Below are 25121 nucleotides of genomic sequence, written 5' to 3'. Positions count from 1 at the left end.
GAGGGAGAGAAGAGGAGGCGGGGGCGCAGTGCGGTCCCTTCAAGCTCCCCCCTGACAAGCCCCGTGCACAAAGACCCTTCCCCGAGCTGCGTGTGAAAGTAGTTTTTCCTGTTGATTCACTCCCCTTCTTTCTCCCTTTCCCTTCTCGGGCTTTGTGCCCTCTCTGAAGGGACCTGAAAGAGCTTCTCCATCACCCGCCTCCGAAGGGCTTAGTGGCTGAAAGCTGGATTAGCTCCCCGAGCCTTCCCCTCTGTGCCTTTCAACAATGACATCTCCCCAGCCAGCACGAACAGACGCAGCAATTAGCACCAATTAAAAGGAGAGGCCGCCCGGGAAGTTCCCTTTGCTCAGCCTGGGGGCTGCAGGGTTTCGGACTCTGTCCTGCAGCCGGGCAGTGGTGATGCTGGCTCGTGGTGGTGGATGGTCACACGTGGCTGGGGAGGGGCGAGGAGGGGGAGGGTGGATGGATGCAGGAGCTTGGTAGCCCAGTGCCAGCTGAGGGGCAGGGCTGGGGGGCTGCAGCCCCCCGAAAATGGATCTGGATGGAGCCATGGGTCTTGTACAGCTTCAGGTCATGTTGGCTTCAGGTCACCTCTTGGCTCTGTGCTCCCCAGCACTCTGCATGGAGGTTTGTCCCTCTCCAGTGCACGGAAGTCTCTGCCTGCTCCGGCATGGGGACAAATTGATGTCCTGCACCATGTCATGGTGCTGGGTCATCCATCCATGCGGCTGGGGGTGAGGACAAACTTTTCTTATTTCACGAGAATTTCTGCCTCTGGCTGGTGTGGGGAAATGCAGAGGTGAAACAGCCCAGTGACGCCTGAGGTCTGAGCATTGGCATGGGGCATGACCCCACCACAGCTGCCGTAGGGTGGCTGTGGCATTCGCGGGGACTTCGCTGTGCTGCCGCGTTATGGGAGTCAGCGTGACTTTGGCAAGCAGGCGGGTTTGGGGATGTTGCAGCTGGGACAGCGACAGTGGGTTTGCCATGCTGCTGGCTCAGCAAGAGGGCACAGGCTCTGTGCCACAGGGTGCGTGGCCCCATTCCTGGTGGTTAGAGAGCAGTCCCAGAGGTCCACAGGGACAGGGAGCTCTCCTGATACCCCAAAAGGGCTGCGTGGCCTGCAGGGAGCTTGCCCTGCCAATATTGGGATGCTCTGTGTACCTGCTGGTGTGCTCTGCCCAGAACAGGGGAAAGAGGAGGGCAGGAAAGAGAAAGATGTGTCCCCATCTATGTGTCCCTCCAGCTTTTAGCCCAGGTCAGGCTCAGTGGAGGATAATCCCTGCAGAGTGGCCAGCGGGAGCAGGATCACCAAAATCCCAAGCCCCGCCATGTGATGCATCAGCTTTATTCTTGCAGACCCGCGCCTGCTCCTTCCCACTGCCGCTGCCAGTCCCTGCCTGCACATGCAGAGCTGCTTGGGGCAGCCTGGTCACCCCCTCAGCAGGCTGTCCCCGAAACACCCGGCCTGGGGAAGGGGGGAAAGCGGATTAGCACAGGGCAGCCACTGAAAGTAATTGATGCACTCGCTGGTAATGCGGGAGCTCTTGTTCCCTTTGTGGCCGCCGCGGCGGGAGCGCTCCCCAGAGCACTGGGATAATGCACGGGGCTTGCTTTGATCCCGGGGGCTTGGCGGGGAAGGGGTTGCGCTCTCCTGGGAAGACGTCGCTGGCTGCTGCTTCCCTCTGCTTTGGGCTGGGGGGCTGTGGTGATCGATCTGGGATGCCAGCGCCGGAAAATGCCAATCCCTGGAGTGGTGATGGGATTTAGAAAATCCCCTGTGCTTCCCCCGTGTCCTCTGCCCCTTCCTGAACATGTTTGCTTTCTTTTTCTACCTCAGTGCTTCCTATGCAAAAATTATCTCAGAAATCCCCCAGTGAGCTGGCCTGGGCTGTTGTACCCCGTGGAGCAGGATCTACGCTGTCAGTGGCCTCTTGGCAGGCGCATCTGCAGCCCCTTCCCTTGCTGCGCCCCCGCAGCGGGGTGCTCCTTGCCCGCTCCCCAGCAGATGTGCTGGGCACTGGCGGGTTCCCAGCCATGGTCCTTCCCCACAGAGAGCAGGGGGCAGTGGTTTGGGGTAGGTGATTGCTTTTGGAGGTGGACAAGCAGGCAGCATCCCCCTGCCACCTCTGCCTGGGCACCTGCTCCCCATGGGGCACAGCATCGCAGCGAATCTGGGGTGCAGCCGGGAGGCAGTCACTGAGGTGGAGGGGATTAACATTTGTCTGACCATCCTGAGTCCTGCTCCTCCCGGGATGGGGCTGGAGTGGCTCAGCCTTGTCCCTCGCACCCCTGTTCTCAGCTCTCAGCCTCTCAGCGAGGACTCTCTGCTTCTGCTTCTCCTGCTTCCTGTCAGAAGAGGTGCAAGCCTTGGCCCCTCTCTCCAAACACCTTCCCCGTGATGGAGGCACAGTGTGGATGGGAGGGAAGGGGTTTTTCTGCTCTCGGTTCCCATCCCCAGGGCGGAGGTGCAGCCCCATCCTGCCCCGCCGTCCTGGCCGGGCTCTCCTCCAGCCAAAGCAGGGGCGTAGCTCAAATCCGCTGCGGGTTGGCAGCAGCGGCCGGTCTAGGGTTTCGCTGAGCCGGCTGCCTTCACTAATTATTCCCAGGGAACTTGTAGGGGCGGCAAGCCCGCCTTCTGCCCCACAAGCTCCATCGTCGGCCGCGCGTGTGCCCCAGTGCATGGCGCTGCCTGTCCTGTGCCGGGGTCCCTGCCCCAACCCCCCCCGTGCCATCGCCCCAGGCTCCTCCATCCACAGCAGCCTGGAGGAGGAGAGTTGTGGGGCGGCCAGGGCCTGGGCAGGGGTTCAAACACCATCAAAAGGGGGACAGAAGGTTGCTCCATTGCAAGGTGTTGATGTTTAATTAGTCTATTATTGCAAATTATTAGATCTTGTGATTGTTTAATTGATCATATGATTGTTTAATTGGGCATACTGTACAAGGGCGGAAGCGAGCTACCACATAATTAGCCCCAAACTGTGCAATTAAATTCTTATTAATACCCCAAACAGCAGGGAACATTCAAGCCTTTAATTAGTGATTAACGGGAGACAAACAGAGCTTGCAACCGAGTCAGTGCTGAGGAACAGTGCAAGTATTTAGCCGGGTAAGAGGGGGGGACCCGTCTGCCCCGATTAGCGCTGGATGGCTGCGCCGGGGGGGTGAGGGGACGGTCATGCGTGCTGGTGTGACCCTGTCCCTGAGCAGGGGACAGCCACCCATCCCAGCATAGCCAAGCCCAGGCAGGTCCTCATGTTGGCTGGCCAGGATCGTGCCAGGCTTGGCTCCTGCTAAGCTGGTGGCAGTTTGCTGACACCCGGCCCTGGGTGGGATCAGCAGCCCAGAGTGGGCAGCATCACTGCCTGCAGGCAGGGGGGACGATGCCGGGCAGCAAGAAGAGGGTTGTCTCCAAAAGCTGGTTCCTGGGAGGATCTGCAGCTTGTTCCCAAGGAAAGGTGGCTCTGGGGCTGACGGGGACGTGCCAACCAGGAGGGCCCCCAGCCTACAGTAGAGTCGGTGATGCCATGAGAAGGCCCCGGCCAGTTACTCTCTCACCAATTAAACTGGAGGCAGAGAGGGACTCGCGCCAAGGGCAGCGAATCATTTACCTGACCTTTCTCCTCCACTGCCCATTGCGTCCCCTCTGGGCTGCTGTCCCCTTTCCTTCCCTAGAGGATGCCAGGGGCTTGCAGGGGTGGCCCCAAGCATTCCCAGCGGGACAGAAAATCTGCCTTTTGGGGTGACCCAACTGGCCTTTCAGTGATGCAAGGGAATAACAAGGCCGCTCTACCCTCCAAAAATCGCTCCTTTGCCACAATTACATGTGGCCACCTCAGTTCAGCGTGACAAACTGCCCCATTATCTGGTGAGTGCAAGAGCATCCTGGATGTCGGGGTCCTTCACCGCATTTCTTCTGGCCCTGGCAAAGCCTGGCCGGGCATTGGCATCCCCAGCACAGCAGCATCCCTGGCACAGGAGCATCCTAGGCTGCCTGGGACCACGGGCAGTATTTGCTGCTCTGCTTCCAAGCACCACAAGCACTTAGCCCTGTGTCAGAATTTGCTTCAAAAGTCCCTATTTTTCACCAGCACTGGGGAAAAAAAAAATGAGCTCAAAAGGCACAACTCCCCAGAGGCACCTACCGCCATGCTGGAGTGTTATTTTGATGCCTGCCATGTGATTTTTACACTAATCTCATAAAGCCCGGGAGCTCCTGGGGGAGCTGAGGTTTGAGCGCGTGGTGCCGGCAGCACTGAGGCCGACACCAACTTTTCGCTCAACTCATTTAAACCTCCAAAAAGGCTCTTTTTTAGGGCTGGGGTTTGCTTCAGCTTTCTTCCCCAAGCGTCTCTGAGGCAGGAGTGACGAGGCGGGCGAGGGAGCGTTTGATCTGCGTGGGCTGAAGCTCCCACCAGCGCTGCTGGCCGGGGGGGAGGCAACTTCACACGACCGCCAAGCCAGGCCTAAGCAGTTAAATCTGGGCTGACACGTTAATGAATTTCACAGTATGCCTGCAAAAACTCTCACCCAACCTCACTTTACCGGTGTGGGGAGGGGGCCGGGACGGGGGAAGGAGGGCGCCACGTTTTGCCGAAGGAAATCTTGTTCCCATTATCTTTTTGTGAGAGTGTTAAGCAGGAACGGGCATTGCTTTGCCTTTTTATCTCACACACGTGGAATCGGGCAGGGGGGGCTGCGCAGTTCCTGTGGCTAATGAAAAAATAGTGCGTGTGTGTGTTTGCAGGACCGTGCACGTGTGTGTGCGCATATTCGTGCACGTGTATGTATACACATACATGAGCATGGGTATGAATGTGCGTGCTTGCACATGTGAGCGTGCACGTTTGTGGGCATATTTGTGCCCACAAGTGTGCGCCCATTTGTGTGTGTGCACACGTAGCAGTGTGCGGGTGTTTGTGCGCATCTGCGTGCGTGCGCGCACCTGTGTGTGCACGTGTAACATGTGGATATTTTGGTGCACATTTGTGTGCAAGCATGTACATGTTTGTGTGCACACGAGCTAGTATGTGTGCTCGTGCACATCTGTGTGTGCACACGTGTGCATGCACATGCGTGGGTTGCTGTGTGGGCTTCTTTCTAGGTGTGCACATGCACACAGGATAGAGCCTTTTATTTAAGGAACTGGGGGGGCTCCATTGCTGATGCTGAGGATGGCACCCTGTGAGGCAGCAGAGCCAATGCCACCGCACCCCCTGGCACAAGATGGGAGCCAGCTGCTGGGGAAGTGACGGGGGGGTGATGGGGCTGCAGGTGCCTGATTGGCACTGCTGGACCCCCTAGCTGAACCCCTCCACCTCACACTTGTCTGCCTTCAGCTGAGCAGTGCCCCATCCCTATATGTGCCCTTTCTCCTCTTCCCTGACCTCCCAGCACCGGTCCTGTGGGGCGGCGGATACCGCACATCTGGACGGCACGTTGGGGCCAGCTGTGCCGTGCCGTGCCTTGCCCGTCCTGCTCCCCTGGTGCGGTCAGGCCCGGCCCCCAGCAGCAGTGGAGGGCACTGGGGCAGCTCCAGCCCACCCAGGGGGTCTCCCTGGTTTTGCCTCCAGCCCTCACCCTCTCACCTTCCCTTGCAGCCTGCAACTGCAACCTGCACGCTCGGCGCTGCCGCTTCAACATGGAGCTGTACAAGCTCTCGGGCAGGAAGAGTGGTGGTGTCTGCCTCAACTGCCGACACAACACCGCAGGGCGGCACTGCCACTACTGCAAGGAGGGCTTCTACCGCGACCTCAGCAAGTCCATCACAGACCGCAAGGCCTGCAAAGGTAAGCTGGGGGGTCTCCATGCAGGCAGCACAGGAGTTGCAACCTCTCTTGGTCTCCTTGCTCTTCCTTCCCATCCTCAGGACATCCCTCTGCTCTGCTCAGAGCCCAGCTGCTCCCCCCGGCAACTGCAGGGCACCTCCAGCTTCTGTCACCCTGGTCGCTTCTGCCAGCGCAAGGGCACCAGGCAGGGACATCACTTCAGGCCCAGCACCTCCTCAAGGGATGGGGAGGATGACAGGCAGGGAGTGAGCAGGCTCCCAGGAGCCCGGTCCATCCCAGGAGGGTCCTGGTGTGGCCACAGTGACAGTCTCCACAGTCGGAGAGATGCTGGGCAGGTGCTGGAGAAAGTGCATGACTAAATGTGCTGAAAACCCGTCTCTGACACTGACGTTGTCTGGGCCATAGACATGCTTGGAAGCATTTGAGCCGCTTCACAAAATGACCCGTGGTGGCTTCCCTGTCTTGCGGGACTGGGGATGCTGACAGAGGTTTCCACCTCCCTGCTGGGCTGCGGTGCAGGACTCCACACTGTGCGTTTCAGCTATGGGACCTGTTTTTGGGGGCATGATGAGCACTACAGCTCTCGGTGACTGCAGGCAGGTGGCTTGTCCCCCGAGCTGTGCAGGAACCGTGCTGTCTCCAAGCCATCAAGCTGCAGCTTGACCTCGCAAGGTCCCCAGCCTGTGACAAATTTCATGGGGCCTGCATCTCTCCTCTCCCTCCTCTAGCTCCTGGCTAAGCCCATCTGGTTTGTCTTATCTCTCCCTGCTCATCCTTCTCTGCAGAGCCTTTTTCCTCTGTAAAGCCTCAAAATAATAGTTTCACAAAGAAATTGAGATAAGAAAACACCTTGCCCACCCCCAGGGACTGGCGGGATCCAGACTGAAATGCTGGAGCAGGCAGGTTGGCCATGGCTGCTCTGAGGCCAGGAACTCATCTCTGATCCCTTTTCTTCCAGCTTAGATTGCAAGTACCTCCTGGGAGGGAGCGCAGCATCCCTCTCTCAAGCATTGTGCAGTCATGTGGGCACCGGGCACCTTCACTGCTGTAAGGACATGACGCTAGTGTGTTTATGTAGGGCCTACAGTAACCGCTGAAGCTGGTTTTGGACCATTAACTTTATGGCCACAGACCTGAATTGAAGGATTTGGCTTTTGGTGTTCCCATCTTGGGTGCCTTAGTGTTGTTTGTAGGTATGGTTCATTTGGGTCCAGGATGTAATAGGTAAAATCCCTCCACTGCCTGTGCTGTGTGAGCCGCCCCTGTCCCTGTTCCTACAGGAGTGGTTGAGAGGAGAGAGCAAAGGGAGAAACTTCCCATGTTTGACTGATGCCACGGTGGTGGTGGGAGCACAACTGAGCAGGCGCTTTCAGGGGGAGCCCTGCCTGCAGCCAGCTCATTAGCACATGATGAGCTAATCATTTTTAATAACCCGAGCAGCTGACTTGACACCTCAGCAGCCCATGTCCTCACGGGACCGTGCACTGCTTCCCAGCCCCATGGCCTTGGCCAAGCCGTGTCACAGCTATGGCTGTAGGCACAGCAGCCCCCCGGCAGCAGCAGGGGTTTCCCATTGACGGGGCTCATGCCAGGTGGCAGCCAGATCACAAAGCCATGCCAGGTGCCAGCATCCTTGGGGTTACACTGGGAGGCACTAGGAGAGAGGAAGAGGAGGAGGCAGGACAAGACGTGCATCCCGAAGTTCTATAGCACAGTATTCCGGGTTGCATCCCATTCCTGGGAGGGGTCCTGGCTCTGACTGAGGCCAGGGAGTGATGGCAGCAGCCCCTGGCTCCTGATGCAACGCTGCCAGACTGGGGCAGCTTCAGAAAAATTCCCTTTTCTGTGAGGATTTTCCTTGAGCACTGGGGGCTCGCAGGCAGCCCCAGATCACCCTGACTGGCACTGGGGCTTATGAGCACTGGGGTGGCTGTGCCACCTCCACCTCACCTTGCATCCTCTGCAGGCAGCACCCAACCTCCCCACCCCTCCCTGAACAAGGGGTTTCTGCTCTCCTTTGGTTCACCAGCTCCTTCTACTTTTGCTACCAGAATTGTCTGATAATATCCCAAGAAAAATGGAAGCCTTGCAGGTGTTTGCCACCCTGTGGGACCCGGGGTTCTCAGTGCCACCTCTGTGATGGTCATTGAGGTCTTAGTTTCTGCTCCAGCCAGGGAAGAGAGCACTTACCAATAAAATAGTAATAATAAATAAATAAAGCAAACAGGATTTGGCTAGGTGCTGGAAACAGGGAGGAGGGTAACTGGATAGGGCCCGGCTCAATGTGTGCGTCAGAGCTGGGTGTGAGTCTGTGGGACCAGGGACACTGCAGGTGCAGCGTTCCCAGGTCCCTCTGTTTTCACGGCTGAAGCTGGAGGAAGCAGAGGGGCCCGGGCTGCCTCCATCTGCCTGCGCCTGCCTGATTCAGGCAGCAGCCTGCGGTCTGTCAGAGCAAGTCCTGCTCCACCATCCTGGCAGGGCAGTAATTGTGGAGCATGAAGGTGATGGAAAGCGTCTCGGATTTAAGGTGGCTCCTCTGGAGGGGATGAGGTGGGCAGAGCATCCCAGGATGCTCAGGAGCTGGTGGGATGGGGCAAGGGCTGATGCTGCTGTGCAGGAGAAATGCCAGTGAGCCATGTCCAGGCTGCGGCGGAGAGGAGGAATAGGGTGCTGTGGCAGGTCCCCTGTTGCAGACAAACCTCCCTCCCCTGCCTGTCCCCGTGCCAAGCCACGGGCAGGTCTCTGCCAGCCCGGTCCAGAGGGTGCCGCTTCCGGAGGGCTGGCAGTGATTGCCCATGGTTTGGAAATGCTGCAAAGGTTCAGCCCAGCCAGATGAACATGTGCACAAGGGCCATCCCCCGCTACGGTGCATATGTTGAGGAGGATCTGGCAGTAAAGGCAGTACCCTGGGTCTTGGGAGCCAGCTCCTGGCTCTGCCTCAGGGAACGAAGTTAATAATAAAATCCCTGATGCTTCTGCTCCTTTGGCTGTCCCTCTTTCAGTAAAGCAGAGAGAATGTCCACCCCTTTCTTGTACTTATCCAGTGGTGGATTCATTGGGACTGTGAGCTCCTTGGAGCAGGACCAACACCTGCCAGAGAGATATATAAATATACGGAGACATGACAAGAGAGTTTGGGCTTGCTTTTACCAAAGATGTGTCCTGTACCTACAGATCAGATACCTACATGCCTGCAAGAAAAAAAGAAATAAAAGGAAAAACAAGCCTCAGGACAGCAGATCTTAAAAGCAGGCATGGAACAAGCTGCTATGAACTGACATCTGCGGCTTTCAACAGAGGTTCCTTGCACCCACCACAGCACTGGTCCTGGGCAGAAGCTGAACATCCCAGCAAAGGCAGATTTTGCAGGCCCTAGGAATGAAGCTTGTTTCACATTCAGGAGGTGAAATACTAGCCCAGAAGCCAGGAACTACTACATTTTATTTAAACAAACCCCAAAGCATGTTACTAAATAACTATCAAACCATGGTTTGTCTCTTCTGGGATGCAACGTCTTTGAAATAGGCACAAAAATATTGACTGCACATTGCACAAGCCCACATGTCCTGCTGGCAACTGAGCAGAGCCCTCAGCCACCGGCTGGTGAGTGGGGAGTCAAGCTTTCCCCTCCAGCCGCCGGCCGGCCAGCAGCCAGCATCACCGCTGGACACTGCAGGATGGAAAAGCTGGGAGGATGGAAAAGGCAGAACAACCTACAGGTTTAATTCAATGGTGGTAATTGAAAAGTCAAATAAAGAATGGCTGTGCATTAATCCCTATAATTTAAACAAAGCTGTAAACTGTGAGCTTTCTCCAATGAAAACTGGTGAAGCAGTAGCAGCTAAGCCTTAAGACGCAAAAATACCCTCAATATTAGGTGCAAAACATGCTTTCTGGCAAGCACAGCTCGATGAGTTAAGCTCCAAGCTAGTGACTTAATCCACCATTCAAGCACTGTGGGCCAGATCCCGGCAACCGGCAGGGCCATGAGCAGCAGGGCCCAGTGTGTGGGCAGCAGGCGTGGAGCTGTGCTGTGACCCGACGCCTGCATTCCCCGGTGCCGGGATGGGGTCCCTTGGCCAGCCCCTCTCCGGGTCACGTCAGGGAGAGGAGGGATGGAGATGCTACAGCCGGAGTGGTGGGATGCAGCCACGGTGGGATGCGGGACTGGTCAGGGTAAGCACTGAGTGCTGCCTGGAGCAGGAAGGAGCAATGGGTTCTCGTGGGACTGCGGGAAATCCCACCACAGCGGCGTGAGGGGCCGGAGGGTGGTCTGACAGAGACCAAAGACTGATGTGGATGTGAGATGAGCAAAACTGCCTTACTTGCCAATCCGGGTAAAACATTAAGAGTCATTGAAAGCCCTCTTCCACCGCATGAAGAGGGATCTGCTTAGATGAATTGGGTCCTGATTGTGCTGAGATTTATGTCCATCCTTAGACTTTACACCAGGAGTACACTGCTGGGGCCCAAGAGATTATCCACAACGAGTGAAGTTAAGCGCTTGTATAAATCTTTGCTGGAAGCATGCCTTTGGCCGTAAATTTTTTAGGGCACTGACTGCCGCTGTGCATGCAGAGCAGGAGTGATGGCTGCGGGGACCTCTGAGCTCTCCCTGCACCGTTACATCTCTCAGACAAGCGGGTGTTTGACAGAGCTTTTGCCCAGCTGTTCTGGAGTGGGTTGGACTTCACCATCTGGAGATGGGTGAGTGGCCCTGGGAACACTCTGAGCACCAATGGTGGGGTGAGAACCCCTCATTCAGGGCAGCACTGGGGTGATGCTGGTGGCACCAGGCTGCTCTTTCCAGCATGGGTGGTGATGAGGATGGTCAATGCTTCATGCCCAGCCGCACTAACAGAAGCCCAAGCCTTTGCTAGTGGAAGAGACAAAGCAATGGATGGTTTCCAAGAGGTGTACCTGCCAGCTCGTCAAAGGCACCTGCTTCCTTCAAGTTCTGCAGGATCCAGCCGAGCCCGCGCAGAAGAGCCCTGTGGAGTAGGCATAGGGAGGCCATCAAGATGCATCTGAAGTACGTGAAACATCCCTGAGCACGGTGGTTCAAGAGAGGGCTGTAAGCCTGATGTTCTCCCCCCAGGGTGAAGCAGTGATGCTGTTCCCATGGGTCACCCGAGGCTGGTGAAGCACTGGACCATCACTGCTGGCTTTGCTCCTTGCAGTCTAGGGCTGAACCATCCCATAATCTCAGGACCTTTGGGGGTCCCTGATAACCTGACAGTGGGTGTTTGCAGGAGAGCCAGGAAAGCCTTGCTCACTGGGGTGAGCTGACCGCCCTGGCAGGAGACAAGCCTGTTATGGCTGAAGAAAGACCCCATGTTTCTGACAACCCTACGTCATGCCAAGACTCCCTTACTTGCTGCCATTTGTTATCACAGCTGAGCCCCCAAAATATCCTTGTCAGAAAGACGTCCGTTTCCAATCCCAGGCAAGATCTGATAAGAATGAAGCATCTGGTCCCCATTAGAGTCTGCTTGCTCTGGTTTCTGGCCATGCGGGAGGGGACCCGAGGAGCAGCACTGTGGTGCTCCCACCAGTCCCATCTGGTGAAAATTAGGGAAACGATAACATCAGGGGGCTGCGGGGGCAGGCAGGGGGGGAGTGTTTTTGTTTTGCTTTGGAATCATGTTCAACTCTTACACTGATGGAGTCTGAGATAACCTCCTCCAGCTCGTAGCCCGTCCAGCCCTGGGCAAGGCAGATGGGAAGGTCCTCTCTGAGTGAACATCTCCTTCGCACACTCCTCCTCATAGGCAACCCCTGGTGCATCCATCATCCAATGTTGTGTGATGGAGAGCCACTTTGGGTCTGTCCTGAGGATGTAGACCCAACTTTCACCCACCTCAGTTGTGGATTTTCCCCTGGGGAGGCTGTGACAGAAAGCCATGGGGACATCCTTTGGCTGGGGTGTCCGGGAGGCAGGATGGGCATTGAGGCTCATGAGCTTGGGAAGCATCAAGAAGATCCACTTCAGACCATCTGAAAACAAGGCCAAAGTTAGGGTAAAAGCTCCGTGTTGGTGCAGCTCTGTGGACTGCAAAGCTCAGAAGTAGGGGAGCAAGTGGAGAAAATGCCTTTTACTGCTGCAACAGGAGCACCACCCCGGGGTTGAGGGGGAGGAAAAGCAGACCTGGGCATGTATCTGTCCACTTTCTGTCCCTGCAGTGCCCCCAGTCCCACCCTGGCAATGAAGAAGGGTTTGGCTAGACCCATGTGAGCCCCACTCCCTTTGCTTGCATGGGACAAGGCTGGCAGCAGGCGTGGGACTGCCTCTCCTCCTGCCTGCATGTATTCCAGGCTGTCCCCAGAGCAGCTGCCTGAAAAGCGGGCAGGAAGAAACAGTTCTTCCAGTGTCCAGACCTTAAATTCCAGCTTGAAGGTGCCTGTGTGAGCTGTGGGGTCTCCAGGGGCTCATCCTGAGCATCCTCCTCAACGGAGGCCCTACCCTGGCCAAGCCCTTCACCCACTCTCCCTCCTGCCTGTGCTGCTCACAGCACATGTGGGATCATGGTCTGGACTGACGGGTCTTGGCTGTGCTGGCTCCAGCAGCTGCTTTTCACCGGTGTGTTGGAAGGACCCACCTCCTTGCCTTTCCATGGGTGGCATGTTGGGTCCAGTTTGGGGTTTGCATTGTGCATCACCTCTCATGTAACCTTTTCTCTCTCACCCAGCCTGTGACTGCCACCCCGTTGGCGCAGCTGGCAAGACCTGCAACCAAACGACGGGGCAGTGCCCGTGCAAGGACGGCGTGACCGGCCTCACCTGCAACCGCTGTGCTAAGGGCTACCAGCAGAGCCGCTCTCCCGTGGCCCCCTGCATCAGTGAGTGCCACCGTGCCCTGCCCTGTGCTCTGGGACCCCCACCAGCACAACAGGATGCTGTCCTTGGGCTGGCTTGTGGTGGGTGGGGGGCTGAGCCAAGGGGTTGCCCATCCACGTGGTTTTGCTCCAGGAGGTGGTCAAAGCAGGTCTAACCTTCTGGGGGCACCCGTGCTTTGCCCCTCAGCCCAGGAGATGCTGAACGACCCCTTGGGTTAGTGCTTCCAGCTGGCTGAAACAGCTGTGCTGGGACATCTCTTCAGCTGCAGCAAGGTGCCTTCCTCACCCCGCTGAGCCCTGGGTGTGATCAGGTCTGGGGCAAGGTCAGAGCAGTGTAAAACCATCTTTATTGTTGTTGTGGGTCTGAATTTGTCCCAAGAAGCAGAGGAACAACTTGCTGCCCTGCAGCATCTGATGGCACTGCTGGAACAGGGGTAGTGGGGGTGAGTTGGCAGGGCTGGCTCCTCTCCCTCTGTTGTTCCCCAGATTTGGGGTTAGGACAGAATTTCCCCCAGGTTTTGTTGCCAGGAGTCCCGAGAAAGTGTTGTCTTTGGCCGTGCTTATCCCTGTGCTGTGCAAGGTGGAGCATGCTCAGATCAGCTGAGCATCTGCTCATCTGTCGATCCCTGGAGCACGTGTCCTCTGCAGCAGTGACTTATGCTTCTTGGTGGTTGCAGCGTCTCAGCCTGTCCCAATTTACTGAGTATTTCGGGGCATCTGGGCATTTCTATGGTCTGTTTAATGGCCTGTGATATTCAGATCAGACTCATCGCATCCATCTTTCTTAACGAGCTGCCAGAAGTGACCCACAAAATCCCCTCTGCACCCTGCTTGTGGAGGGCTTTTGTCCGGGTGTCAGCCCCAGAGCTGGGGACGCCTTTCCTTAAGACATGTCTCCCTTTCTGTTCCAGAGATCCCTGCCATCAATCCCACCTCCCTGGTGACCAGCACGGAAGCACCTGCAGGTAAGTGCTCCACATCCTGGGCCAAGCCCACAGCCCCAGCCCTGCCCAGACACATCCCATCCCACCTCCCCTCTCCCCAGCACACCAAGGAGTGTGTAATCTTTTTCCCTTTGGCAAAAAGATTAATGGCAAAAAATTCTGGCGAACAGTTTTGATGAAAATAATGACTGAGATTTGAAATCCTATGTATTTCTGGAAAGAGATCAACAAAGCTTGATGGGACTTTCTCAGGGAAAGTGTGGCTCCATCCCCTCCGAGGAGGAAAGCAGGGATGTAGCCTGCTAGGGCCTCGCAGCCCCTTGGCAGGTAATGGCAGGAGTTGTGGCGTACAGCACCTACGGCTCAGTGGGTGCTTGGGGGCTGGATTTTTTTAATCTCTTTTTATCGGTGCCAGTGCAAGAGGTTTCTCCTCAGAGCCTTTTACCTCCACAGGGCCTTGGCTCTCTGAGCAGTGCCAGGGTGGTGGGGTCCACCAGGCTGCAGGCAGGCTCAGGAGCCCCTGTTCCGGGGTACAGGCTGCCAGGTCTCCCCTGGGACATGGGTGACACAGGGCTCGCCCCATCCAGGTCTGGAGGAGAGAAGTGTCTGGGTCTGAGCTGCTTGTCCTGCCTCTGTGGGCTGATGGGGCCATGGGAGGATCAATGTCACTGTTGCTGTCACCCAGTGGGAGAGGGGGGTAGCTCTGGCAGCAGGCTGCAGGCTTTGCATGGGCGAGGGAGGCATTTCTGCTGCTGTCCTTAAAGTGCCTCAAGAGCCACCCTGGCTTCCTCACACCTCCACACGTGCTGCAGGTTTGCTTGTGCTCTTGCAGAGGTTTGGCTAGGGCTGGGCACTGGTGGGTGCATGGGTGCTGCCTGCACTGGGCGGTTAGAGCCCCTCTTTCAGCCCAGCCACAGCTGCCAGGGCCCCGCCGAGGTGCCCTCAGCTCTCACCCTGACACAGCACATGCCGACAGCACCACACAGTGGTGCCAGCCGCCAGACCCTCTGCCACCGCCGCCACGCTAAGCCCTCCCTGGCACTGCAGGATGTGGCCCAGCAGATGCCATGGCAGACAGGTAGAGTAGCTGCTTTGCATCTCCTCCCCAACCGCCCCTCTTCTATCAGCTGCCCCCTGCCATCTCATCTGTCTTCCTGGCACCTCTGTGCCCTGCATGGTGGTCACCAGCTGTGGGAGCGGATGGGCTGTGCTGATGCCAGGCCAGCTCTTCAGAGGCACGTGGGGCCATGCATCAGAGGCAGCTGTAGCAGGGCTTTTCATAGAATCATAGAATGGTTTGGATTGGAAGGGACCTTAAAGACCATGAAGTTCTGACCCCCTCTGCCCCGGGCAAGGACACCTTCCACTAGCCCAGGTTGCCCAAAGCCCCGTCCAACCCTTGAACCCTTCCAGGGAGGGGGCAGCCACAGCTTCTCTGGGCAACCTGTGCCAGGGCCTCACCACCCTCACAGTGAAGAATTTCTTCTTAATATCTGATCTAAATCTACCCTATTTCAGTTTAAAACCATTACCCCTCATCCTATCCCTATACCCCCTGATCAAGAGTCCCTCCCCAACTTTCCTGTAGCCCCTTTAAGTACTGGGAGGCCGCTCTAAGGTCTCCCTAGAGCCTTCTCTTCTCCAGCTGAACCCCCCCAACTCTCTCAGCCTGTCCTCACAGGGGAGGTGCTCCAGCCCCCGAGCATCTTCATGGCCTCCTCTGGACCCGCTCGAGCAGGTCCATGTCCTTCTGATGTTGGTGCCCCCAGAGCTGGACCCAGCACTGCAGGGGGGGGCTCACAAGAGGGGGAGAATCACCTCCCTTGACCTTTCTTTCTCTCCCCCCTCTCTTGCAGTCCTGTCAGCACCATAGTGTGGCTGTTTCTAGCCATCCCACTGCCTATCTGTCTGTAGGGATCCCAAGCCAGATCAAGGGGCAGAAGCTAGGGAAAGAAGAAGCCCTTTTCCTCCTTGGGCCACCCTTCACCCTGTAGTCCCCCAGACCTTGGTCTTTTCCCACATGTGGAATAGACATCCTGCACCATCCTCCACTCCATCCCATGGTATATGGTCCTGGGAAGAGAGCAGGGGCACCTCCAGCTCCCCATGCCCATATTTAATGAGGAGCTTCCCCATGCTGTGATTGGGGTACGTCTGTCCTGAGGGAGCCTGCATGCTCTTTGGAGACCCAGTGCCCTGCATGCACCCTTCTCCCCGGCTCTCCTTCTCACAGCCACCCCACCCTGGGGGTGGAAAATGCCAACAGCCCCTTCGCAGGCTGGTGCATGCCTGTGATGTGCTTCTCAGCCTTTTGGGAACATCTTCCAGCATGGCCCCTGCAGCCTCGAGGAGAACTGGAACAAGGGGTGTCAAAGGTACAGAGCTATGGAAGGAGTAGAGCGCGTGGATGGGGATGGAGGGGCAAGATGTGTGGGAGGAGGCTGGTAGCTCGGCTCCTCACGGAGCAGTGCTGGCCCCCGTACACACACAGATCACACGCTGATGCAGAGGCTGGGAGTGCTGCACAGCCCAGCGCCCACCCAGCACCCAGAGGCACGTTTCAGCCCTCCCAGCCCTGCTCTGCAGAGGCTCTGAGAAACGGGAGTTGTTATTGGGACGTGAGTTGAGCAGCCCTGTGTGGAGCTGGCAGAGGTTTTGCTCCACGCTGTGGCAGCGGAGAAGAGTCACCCGTGGTGCCGTGCACGTCTTGCATAATGGGACAAGCATAAGAGCTGAGCTGTCTGTGATGGTAACACTGCTGGGGGAGGCTGCGCGGGGCAGGGCAGACCACCACCACCACCTCTACTCCTGCCTGCCCTGCTTGCCCTACCTGCTGCGAGGGAGGGAGCTGGGAACACCAGGCTTTGTGTAAAGGAAAAAAAAGGGGGAGGCAAAAGGGGGATTTGAATGGTTTTATTGCAAACAGAGAGTGACACATGGAGCAGAGTTAATCAAGGTGACTCCCCTCCAGTGCTTTATAAATAGGAACAGTCTTAGAGTGATGTCTGATATTTTCAGCTGTGTAAAAATAAATGGCACTCGCTGGAGACCCGGGTGTTTACTTTGTTTTAACAGAGCAGCTCTGCCTTAAACTGCCTCTAGTTTTATCTGTGGGTTTGTTGTTTTAAGATTTCTGGCTTCTAGCTCGAATATCTTTAATGCAAAGTAGCTCGCCTCTGCCCAGACTCTGCACCGGGGGAGAGGGGACCTGTTTGGGGTCCTGCTGCCCCATTTGCTGGAGGGGATTAGAGATGGGACAGGTGATCCTGCCCTGCCCAGCTCTGTCTGGGGTACCTTGCCTCCAGCATACTTGTGCTGCTGGCAAGGCTGGACACAGCGCTGCACCCTGCCTGCTGCCTGCACCCTGCCCCACTGCCTGCACTCTCCCCTAGGAACCTCCAGGCTCTTCCACAGGCAGAGCACTCCCTGAGGGGGGTCTCAGCCCCCAGTGCTCCACAGTCCTCCCACGCCAGGCAGCCTCTGAGACCCTTCTCCTCTCATTTCCCCACCTCCCTCCCTGCCTCTGGCAGCAGGTGCCAGGCTGTGGGAACAGGGGGATATTGTTTGGGGCCGCTGTGCTCAGGTGCTGGGCTTCCCCCCCCTCTCCCCATCCTCCTCCCTGCTGGGGTCCTCTCCCCGGGTGCGTCCGGGCTTTTTGCTGATGTTGCCATCCTCTGCATCGCTCTTCCCAGCTTTCTCCTGCCTTTCTGACCCTCTGGAGCCTTTGAGGTCCAGCTTTGATCTCTCTGCCCGAGCAGCCAACTGGCTCAGCAGTGAAATGTCCTGGGTCCACTTCTCATAATTTTTATTATTATTATCATCTTAAAATATTTTCCACTTAGTGGAAAAAAAATAAAAATCCTTGTTCCCCGTTAGCAGAATTAACAAAACTTGTGGAGCACAAAACAGGGCTTTAAAGGAATTCAAAGTCAGCAGTAAAAGATTTGCAGCCATAACACCTAATTAAGTTACATCTCTCTTAAAACAAAATATTCCTTCTTTTTTTTCAAGGCGAGGAGAAGTAAACCAGATGTGCAAACTTGCCGCCTCTCACACATGCTCCCCCCACAGAGACGGGGGATGCCCGTGCCGGGCCAGTGGCTCGCTGACCGCCTCCTCCCGCAGCTTCACCCGGTGCTTGCCCCGTGCTGCCCATCCATCCCACGTGCTGGTTCCCCCCTTGCCCGTTCCTGCGGTGCTACTGCCCGCACCACAGGCCAGTGCCAGGCTGGCATCAGCAGGCAGTGGTTCTGTGGCAACTGTCCCCCCTGGTGTCCATGGAGGGTCCCACCCCTTGCCAGCATCTGCCACTGATGGGAGTCTCCCAGTTGGTCCAGGGAAGCTTTATGGTGGCACTGGTGAGAGATGGCCGAGGGGGGAATCTGGGACCTGGGACTGCCTGGGCCGTGGCTGTAGTGGGGCAAGGTGTGCCAAGAGCTGCCCTGGGACACCAGCGGGAGCAAGCACTGTCCAGGACAGGGCTGCAGCGTATCCCAGGGATGCATCAGTGTCTGGGATGGGCTGTAGCATGTCCCAGGGGATGCAGTATCATGTCAGGGTTTGTGGGTGCACTTTCACAGCTTTGGATTATCACAGGTCTCTGCCATCCCCAGCCCCTCCATAGGGCTTGGCTGCCCCGTCAGGCTGCATAGACATGGCAAGAGGGGTGAGCAGGAGGGTGGCTGCATGCAGAGGCTAAACTTGATCTTTTCACTACCCTGCAGCATGTGTAGCGCCAGTCTGGGAAATTTAAAAGGGAACTGGGAAGGTGGGGAATGCTCTGGGAGATGCCAGGGGAGAGATAGTCCTGAAGCAGCTTCTCTGATGGCCATCCAGCCTCTCCTGATGGTTTTGTGGGGTGGACAGAGAGCATGCTGCCCAGCTGGGCTGGCAGAGCAGGTGGAGCCACAACCAGGCTCTCTGGGGCCTGCCTGCGGGAAGAGCCACCACCCAGCACATGCCATCCTGGCAGGCATGGGAGGATGGAGCCATGGTCCATAGCTGTGCCCCAGTGAGGGGTGGGGGGCTGAGACCCTGAGTAGAACCCTGCTGCGGGGGAACCCTCTGGGAACAGGAGTAGGTGCTCAGACAGGAGGTGAGGGCAGGACCCAGCCGTCCTGCCGGGTGAAGGCTGAGCTGGGTGGCAGCCTTGGCACCCTCACCTGGCCACTTCTCCAGCCACAGCACCTGCACCCTCCCCATGTGCAGTGATGGAGGGCCACATGCTCAAAGGCAAGAAGGGAAAACACTTTGAGTTACTGGGTCTTTTTTTTGTCTTCCCAAGTTTCTTACATAAATTGAACAGGAATTGATTTTATATTTGAGGAATGTTCCTCAGCACAAAGCCAAGGTTAAAAAAATCCCCACACTAACCCCAAATTGTTAATTCCCAACACTACCTTCTGCCTCTTTGGAATCAGTTTTATGATGTGAATCATGAGCAGGAGCCCAGGGCAGTTACTGGTTTTCCTTCTGCTTTTCTTACTTTTCTTTCTCCCCCATTGCTGAGCAGGGCAGGTGGCAGGTTGGCCAAGACTGTCCTGCAGCCTGGTCCCACCACCCATCACCCCACCACCCATGGGCTCAGCACTGGTGTGGCCTCGACACTGCGCAGCAGCCACCCTGGCCATCCTCCCGCTGGACACCCTGGTTCGTGCCACCCTCCTCCTCTGTGGCAGGCCCATGGCAGAGCCACAACTGATGCCAACTGCAGGATGGTTTCCATGCCCCCTGAACACCTCCTTTCGCCACCAGGCCCTTCATGGTGTGGTGCTGGCAAACTGGTGTAGTGGCATGGCTCCCAGCAGTGGGGGCACTGCAAACCCACACGGTCCTGCATCTTCACCAGAGGCTTGCGCTGTGCTGGGACCCAGGATGGATCCTGCAGTGGGTGTGGAGGGGCACACCCTGCACCCATCCCCAAAAAGTACCTGGTAGCCCCTCCGTACAAGGGTGGTTGCTTGGACACACAGACAGTCTCCTTCACTCTGCTTGGGGAGGAAAATAGCACCTGTCCTGCCAGGCTCTCCTCAAAATAATGCAGGAGCTCCCTTTTGGAGTCCTCTTCAGGTAGCAAGAAAAGATGGAGCAGAGTGCCAGGGACAGGATTGTAGCATGTCCCAGGGGATGCCGCAGTGTCCAGGATGGGGCTGTAGCGCACCCCAGGGATGCGGTGGTGTCCAGAGTGAGGCTGTAGCACATCCCAGGGATGCAGTGGACGGAGACACCTTCAACACTGCAGCCGAGCACTTCAGAGCACTCAGCATCTACCCCACATGGGGGTACCCTGCCCCCTCTGCAGCCACCATTGTGGGGATGCAGTGGGGCCAGGGCATCTCTGCCAGCCCAGGCAGAGGGGCAGCACAGCAGCACAGGGGGGCTGAGCCGAGAATCAGGGCTCATTCCCCTCTGCCAAGAATTAGCTTCATGCTGCGCCGCTTCTATCGATGACAAATTTGGAACAGGCAACAGAAAGTCCCTGATAAAAAGGAGCCAGGCAGAAAGGAGATCAGCAGAGCCCAGGGTGAGTTTGTGCTTCTGGGCTTCTTTCTTTCCTCTTTTCTCCTCCTCCCCTTGGCACAGGGCGCTGTTATTTCCCTGTCTTCCCCCAGACTCACGCCTCCATCCCCAGTGATTGCTGTGGCAACCCACAAACAAAGACAACTTCAGGGACTGCTGGCTCTGTCCGGGGATGCGGGGCCAAGCTGGAGAGAGAACCTACAAGAGGGAGAGAAAAGAAGAAAGATGGGCTTAGAAAAAAACATGCCATTTGGAAAGAGACAAATTGAGATGTTCAAAGGAAGATGGCAGGGGAAAGAAAAGAGGAGAACGGGGCTGCTTCAGGCAATTGTTGGGATCAAAGCCTTTGGGGAAAAGGAAAGAGGCATTCCCTGCCCTCCCTCTGCTTGAGATGCAAATCTGGGGTCTTTAGAAATGCGCAGAAAAAAGCTTCCTTGAGGGAGGGATGCTGCGTGGGGTGGAGACTAGCCATTCTGGAGCAGCCTGAGCAGGGGATGCTTGGGCAGCAGGAGTGACTTGGTGGAGCAGAGCTGCTTCCCTCACCCACCTGATCCCCCTGGCCCAAGTCCCCTTCCCCTCTTTTGGGACACCGGTGAGGCACAGGTCTCTGGAGAGGCTGCCCCATGAGGATGTTTCCTTCAGCCCTGGCCCCTGAGGGCTGAGTTGCCCCTCAGGATCACAACCCCCTTGGCCTGAGGTCAGACCTTCCTTTAGGTCCCCTCTCTGCAGGGCCAATGGTGGGTTTGATGCTGAGTTGTCTCTTCCCCACGTCGCCCAGATTTGCAGGGCCACAGCTGTTCTGGTTGACTCTCTTTGGCCATGGCCGCTGCCTGCTCTCCATGGTGGTCGCTTTCACTTCACCTGCATTTCTCCCATCCATCCCCTTTTGCATCCCGGAGGAGAGTCCCCAGGCTCCCTCTGCCACCCCTGTGCTGATTTATCCTGCAGGACACCATCACTGCCAGCACAGGAGGTGACACAGTCTGCTTGATGGGCTCAAAGTCACTTGGTTTCTCTTCCCAGCTGATGTGGTGTCAGTGTTCATGCTGGGATTTGAGCGCCCAGCCCCTGTGAGTTGCCAGGGTAGCAGCTGAACTCACTGGACCCCCATCCCCAGCAGCAGCCTAGGCCCTGGCTCAGGAGCCTTCTGCAAGGTGCTGGGATGTGGAGTCTGCCAGACTGGGTCTTGCTGCTGTCCCCTCCACCTTATGGTGGGACAGGACCCAATGTGCTTCAAGCCCCTCAGTGCTCAACCCTCTGTTCTTCCTCTGCAGATTGTGACTCCTACTGCAAGCCAGCCAAGGGCAACTACAAGATTAACATGAAGAAGTATTGCAAGAAGGACTATGGTAAGGACCTCCCTGGGCCATACTGGGCTTTGCTGAAGAGGCAGCCGCGGGTCGGCCGCAGGCAAGCCATGGGTGGGGGAGATACAGATGTCCCAGGGGATGGGGGGCACCCAGCATGGAGAGAGGTCCCCAAATCAGCCCTACCAAAGGTGCGGTGGATGAGGCAGGTGGGGCTGTTGGGGACAGGCAGTTCCCTTTGCCAAAGTTTCCTTTGAGGAGCAAGGCAAAACATCCCCCATCACCATGCCTCCCCTCTTTTCCCTCAGTGGTCCAGGTGAACATTCTGGAAATGGAGACGGTGGCCAACTGGGCCAAGTTCACCATCAACATCCTCTCTGTCTACAAGTGCCGTGACGAGCGGGTCAAGCGTGGCGACAACTTCTTGTGGATCCACTTGAAAGACCTGTCCTGCAAGTGCCCCAAGATCCAGATCAGCAAGAAGTACTTGGTTATGGGCATCAGCGAAAACTCCACTGACCGGCCAGGACTGATGGCCGACAAAAACAGCCTGGTCATCCAGTGGCGGGACGCCTGGACACGCCGCCTTCGGAAACTGCAGCGACGGGAGAAGAAGGGGAAGTGCGTGAAGCCCTGAGGGGCTTCCACCCATCCCATCCCACCCTGTGCTCAGCCCCAGCTCGGCTGTGCATTGCCAGACTACGCCCAGAGACTCTGTACATATATATAGTGTGAACGGACTCTTCTGTCTATAGTGTATATTTTGGCAATGGTTTCCCTTTGTGTGTGTGTGTGTGCACACATGGGTGTGCGTGTGGGTCTTTTTCTCTAAGTGTGTATTAAAAATAACGCAGTAATGACAAACCTTTAATGAGGAGCAAAGCGGAGCGAGATCCTGTGGGTGCCTGTCGCCTGAAGGAGCTTGAAGGGGATTGGTGTCCTGCTCCGGGCATGCTGTTCGTAATGCTTGTTTTCTAGGCTTTTCTTTTACCTTTAACAAAGTCTTCTGCCGGGTATTGACATCTGAGTTGACAGCTCTCCTTTCTCCAGTGTCCAGGGCATGCGTCTTCCTCGCTGTCTGAAAATGTGCTGCTGTCAGACCTCTCTGCCCTTCTCCTTGCCCAGTGGGAACGGGAGATCAGAGTCTTCTGTCCTTCATCCCGATGTGCATATGGGCAGGCTGAGTGGAAACCATCCAATACTTCAGAGGGACCAGGAAGAACAAACAAACTTCTGCAAGGCCTGATTCTCTGGTGACCTCAGGTTTTCACAGACCAGTGCTGCCGCATGGGGCAGGACCCATGCGATGCTGTGGAGAGGAGTCAGGCCCTGGCATTGTGTTGGCGGCCACTACCAGGCAGAGCTGTGTCCACCAGGGAGAAAGCGACAGACTTCACAACCCCCTGGCCATTACCTATCCTGGTGCATAGTCCAGGTGACCCAGTGGAAAAGACCTGGAGACACCCATTTTCCCCTCCCATGTCCACCAAGGCCTGCCCTGCCAGCAGGACCTAGGGTGGAGTGGACAGGCTGACTGGAGCCATCCTGTATCATCGTCCATCCACCCATGTCTATGTCCCTATATTCTCAGCTGGTACCAACTGACATAATTCCACCTGTTTCTGTTGAGCTGACACCAGGTGACCTGTCTGCCTTGGTGTGCATCCTTCAGAGCTGGCCTGACTGCATGCTCTCCTGGGAAGTATTGCTGTGGCCAAGGTTGTCCGAGGAGATGCACAAGGCAGAGGTGGCAGGAAGAGAGAAGAGCTTTCGTTGACCCACCTCTAGTCTTTTATATCTTCTTCACCATGTATTAGTCTCCAGTTCAAACAGACATCAGTATCTTCCCATGTTGAGATTGTAGCAGTCTTGGCATAATAAATATGAATAGAAATAATAGGTGCTCTGACAATAGATATTCCTTTCCCTCTAAGCCTTGCCTTGCTTATTGAATGTCTCAGCAAGGCACTGTAGCCTACATCACAGTCTTCCAGTGCTTTAGGATGATACTTTGCCCTTTTGAGCCCACAGCAGCTTGTGTGGACTCCTCATCCCATGGGTGGTCTGGGGCTTCTGGGCTCCAGCATCCCAGGGTGGTGCTGGAGCCTGCAGCTGAAAACACTGGTGAAGAACTGTCGGGGTTCAGGACGGGACTTTGGGGAGTGAGGATCTAGGTAGTGGGGGATGTCTGTGTGGACATGCAGGTGCCCAATTAGGGGAGCTTGGTGCATTGGTGAAGCTGCTGGAGATGCTGGAAGTGGTTTTTCAGAGATGCAGTGCCATCTTTGAGGTCCCATGGATGCTGGGGTGCCTATACAGGGATACCTGCGGGGAGACCAGAAGCTGAGGGTCAAAGGGTATGTGGGACCACTTGGGCTTGGATGAGCTGATCCTATGCCACACTCCTGACATAGCTCCCTTCTCTCCTCCAGCTGGGCTGAAGGGACCCTCCCATCCCTGGTTCCTCTTGTTCTGGTTGTCATAGGCCATGAGACAGCCCTTGAAGTACGTGGGCCACCCAGCCCTCTTCTTCCTCCCATGTCTGCTTGCACCAAGGAGCTCAAGAAGCAGAGGTGCTGCCCTTGTCCCAGGCTCACTCTGACCCCATGCACCCAACAGTCCTCATGCAGGAGTCGGTGGTGGAACACCCTTTGGTTGTGCACGGCAGGGACGCCCATTGGGGTCATCCCCATGGCCCCAGAGGCTGCTCGGCATCACCCAATAGGGTGTGGGAGCTTGCTGGCCCCTCTTCTCAGCAGCTGCAGCCCATGAAAGAGCAGGGCAGCACCACTCTCCATGGACATGGATGCTCATCAGGGCAGGGCTACAGAAGGCGCGTGCTTTCTCTAAGCAAGTACAGCCTTCAGGAAAGACATGATGTGTCTGTGCTCCCCAAAAAGCACTCTGCACGGCCTGCTGGGGCAGGAGGCTTCAGGGTTTCCTTTGGCATCTGCTTTCTCCTCCCTTGAGGCAGGGCACCTAAAACTCTTTGAGGACTTTGGTGTTGGTGGTTGAAGTTCTTGATTTATCCTCCCAGATGGCTCTTCCCTCTTGTTTCAACTCTGCCATCTGGGACTGCTGGCAAGGAGAGATGGCTCCCAGCTGGTGTCCCAGTGCACGTGGGCATCCTGCTGGGGCAGATCAGACACATGGGGGCAGGACAACCACATACCCCATGGGCTGCCGCTGAGGAGAGGAGCTCTCCCCCTTTGGCTGAGGGATGTCCTAAAATCCTGGCCAAAGGACTGCAGCAGTCCACTCTGCACCTTCACTAAGGCTGTTGCCTGGAAGATGTTTTCCTGCCATCCCCTGCTTGTGTCACCCCAAAGTCCGAAGCAAGAATTAATCTTTCTTCTTCCTCTCCATCTGCATGGAGACCCATGCACATGGGTTCAGCTGTCTCTGGGACGCCAGGCCTGGGTCACCCTGAGCTGGTGCTGGGGTGCCAAGGACAGTGGTGGAGGCACCAGGGGATTGCACGAAGATGTGGCTTGTCCTGCCCTGCAGCTCAGGGCAGGGCTTGGCGCAGACGCTACCACAGGCACAGTTTGGGGGAGGGCTGCTGTGCCATCTTCACAGGTATGGTGCTGAGTCAGCTCTTCTGGCTGTGCCTTTCCATGCCCCACTTGCTGTGCAGGCAGCTCGCTGGGGAAAAGAGGCCCTTTGCAGAGAGGGCTGGTGAATCACATCCAGCCTGTATGCAAGCCTTGCACGGACCCTGTGCT

The 25121-nt window shown here is 56.6% G+C and overlaps 1 protein-coding gene across 2 annotated transcripts in view; it reads left to right on the top strand.

Annotated features, from left to right (window-relative positions):
• NTN3 (netrin 3) overlaps positions 1 to 23293 on the top strand; it is a 34970-nt gene extending 11677 nt beyond the window's left edge. The window contains exons 3-8 of one of the 2 annotated variants that reach the window (XR_012631106.1): positions 5602 to 5790; positions 12480 to 12629; positions 13538 to 13591; positions 21364 to 21438; positions 21705 to 22352; positions 22447 to 23293. Coding sequence is in view for 1 of the 2 variants with exons in the window: in XM_074885739.1 (XP_074741840.1) it covers positions 5602 to 5790; positions 12480 to 12629; positions 13538 to 13591; positions 21364 to 21438; positions 21705 to 22033 (797 nt within the window). In the remaining variant the exon portion in view is untranslated. Of the gene's footprint in view, positions 1 to 5601; positions 5791 to 12479; positions 12630 to 13537; positions 13592 to 21363; positions 21439 to 21704 lie in introns of both variants that reach the window. The other variant, XM_074885739.1, reaches the window with a different exon arrangement.
• Positions 23294 to 25121: the final 1828 nt, after the last annotated feature.

This window comes from Strix uralensis, chromosome 16, assembly GCF_047716275.1.
Source record: "Strix uralensis isolate ZFMK-TIS-50842 chromosome 16, bStrUra1, whole genome shotgun sequence".
Classification (NCBI taxonomy): domain Eukaryota; kingdom Metazoa; phylum Chordata; class Aves; order Strigiformes; family Strigidae; genus Strix; species Strix uralensis.
This window is presented reverse-complemented; position numbering and strand designations above follow the sequence as displayed.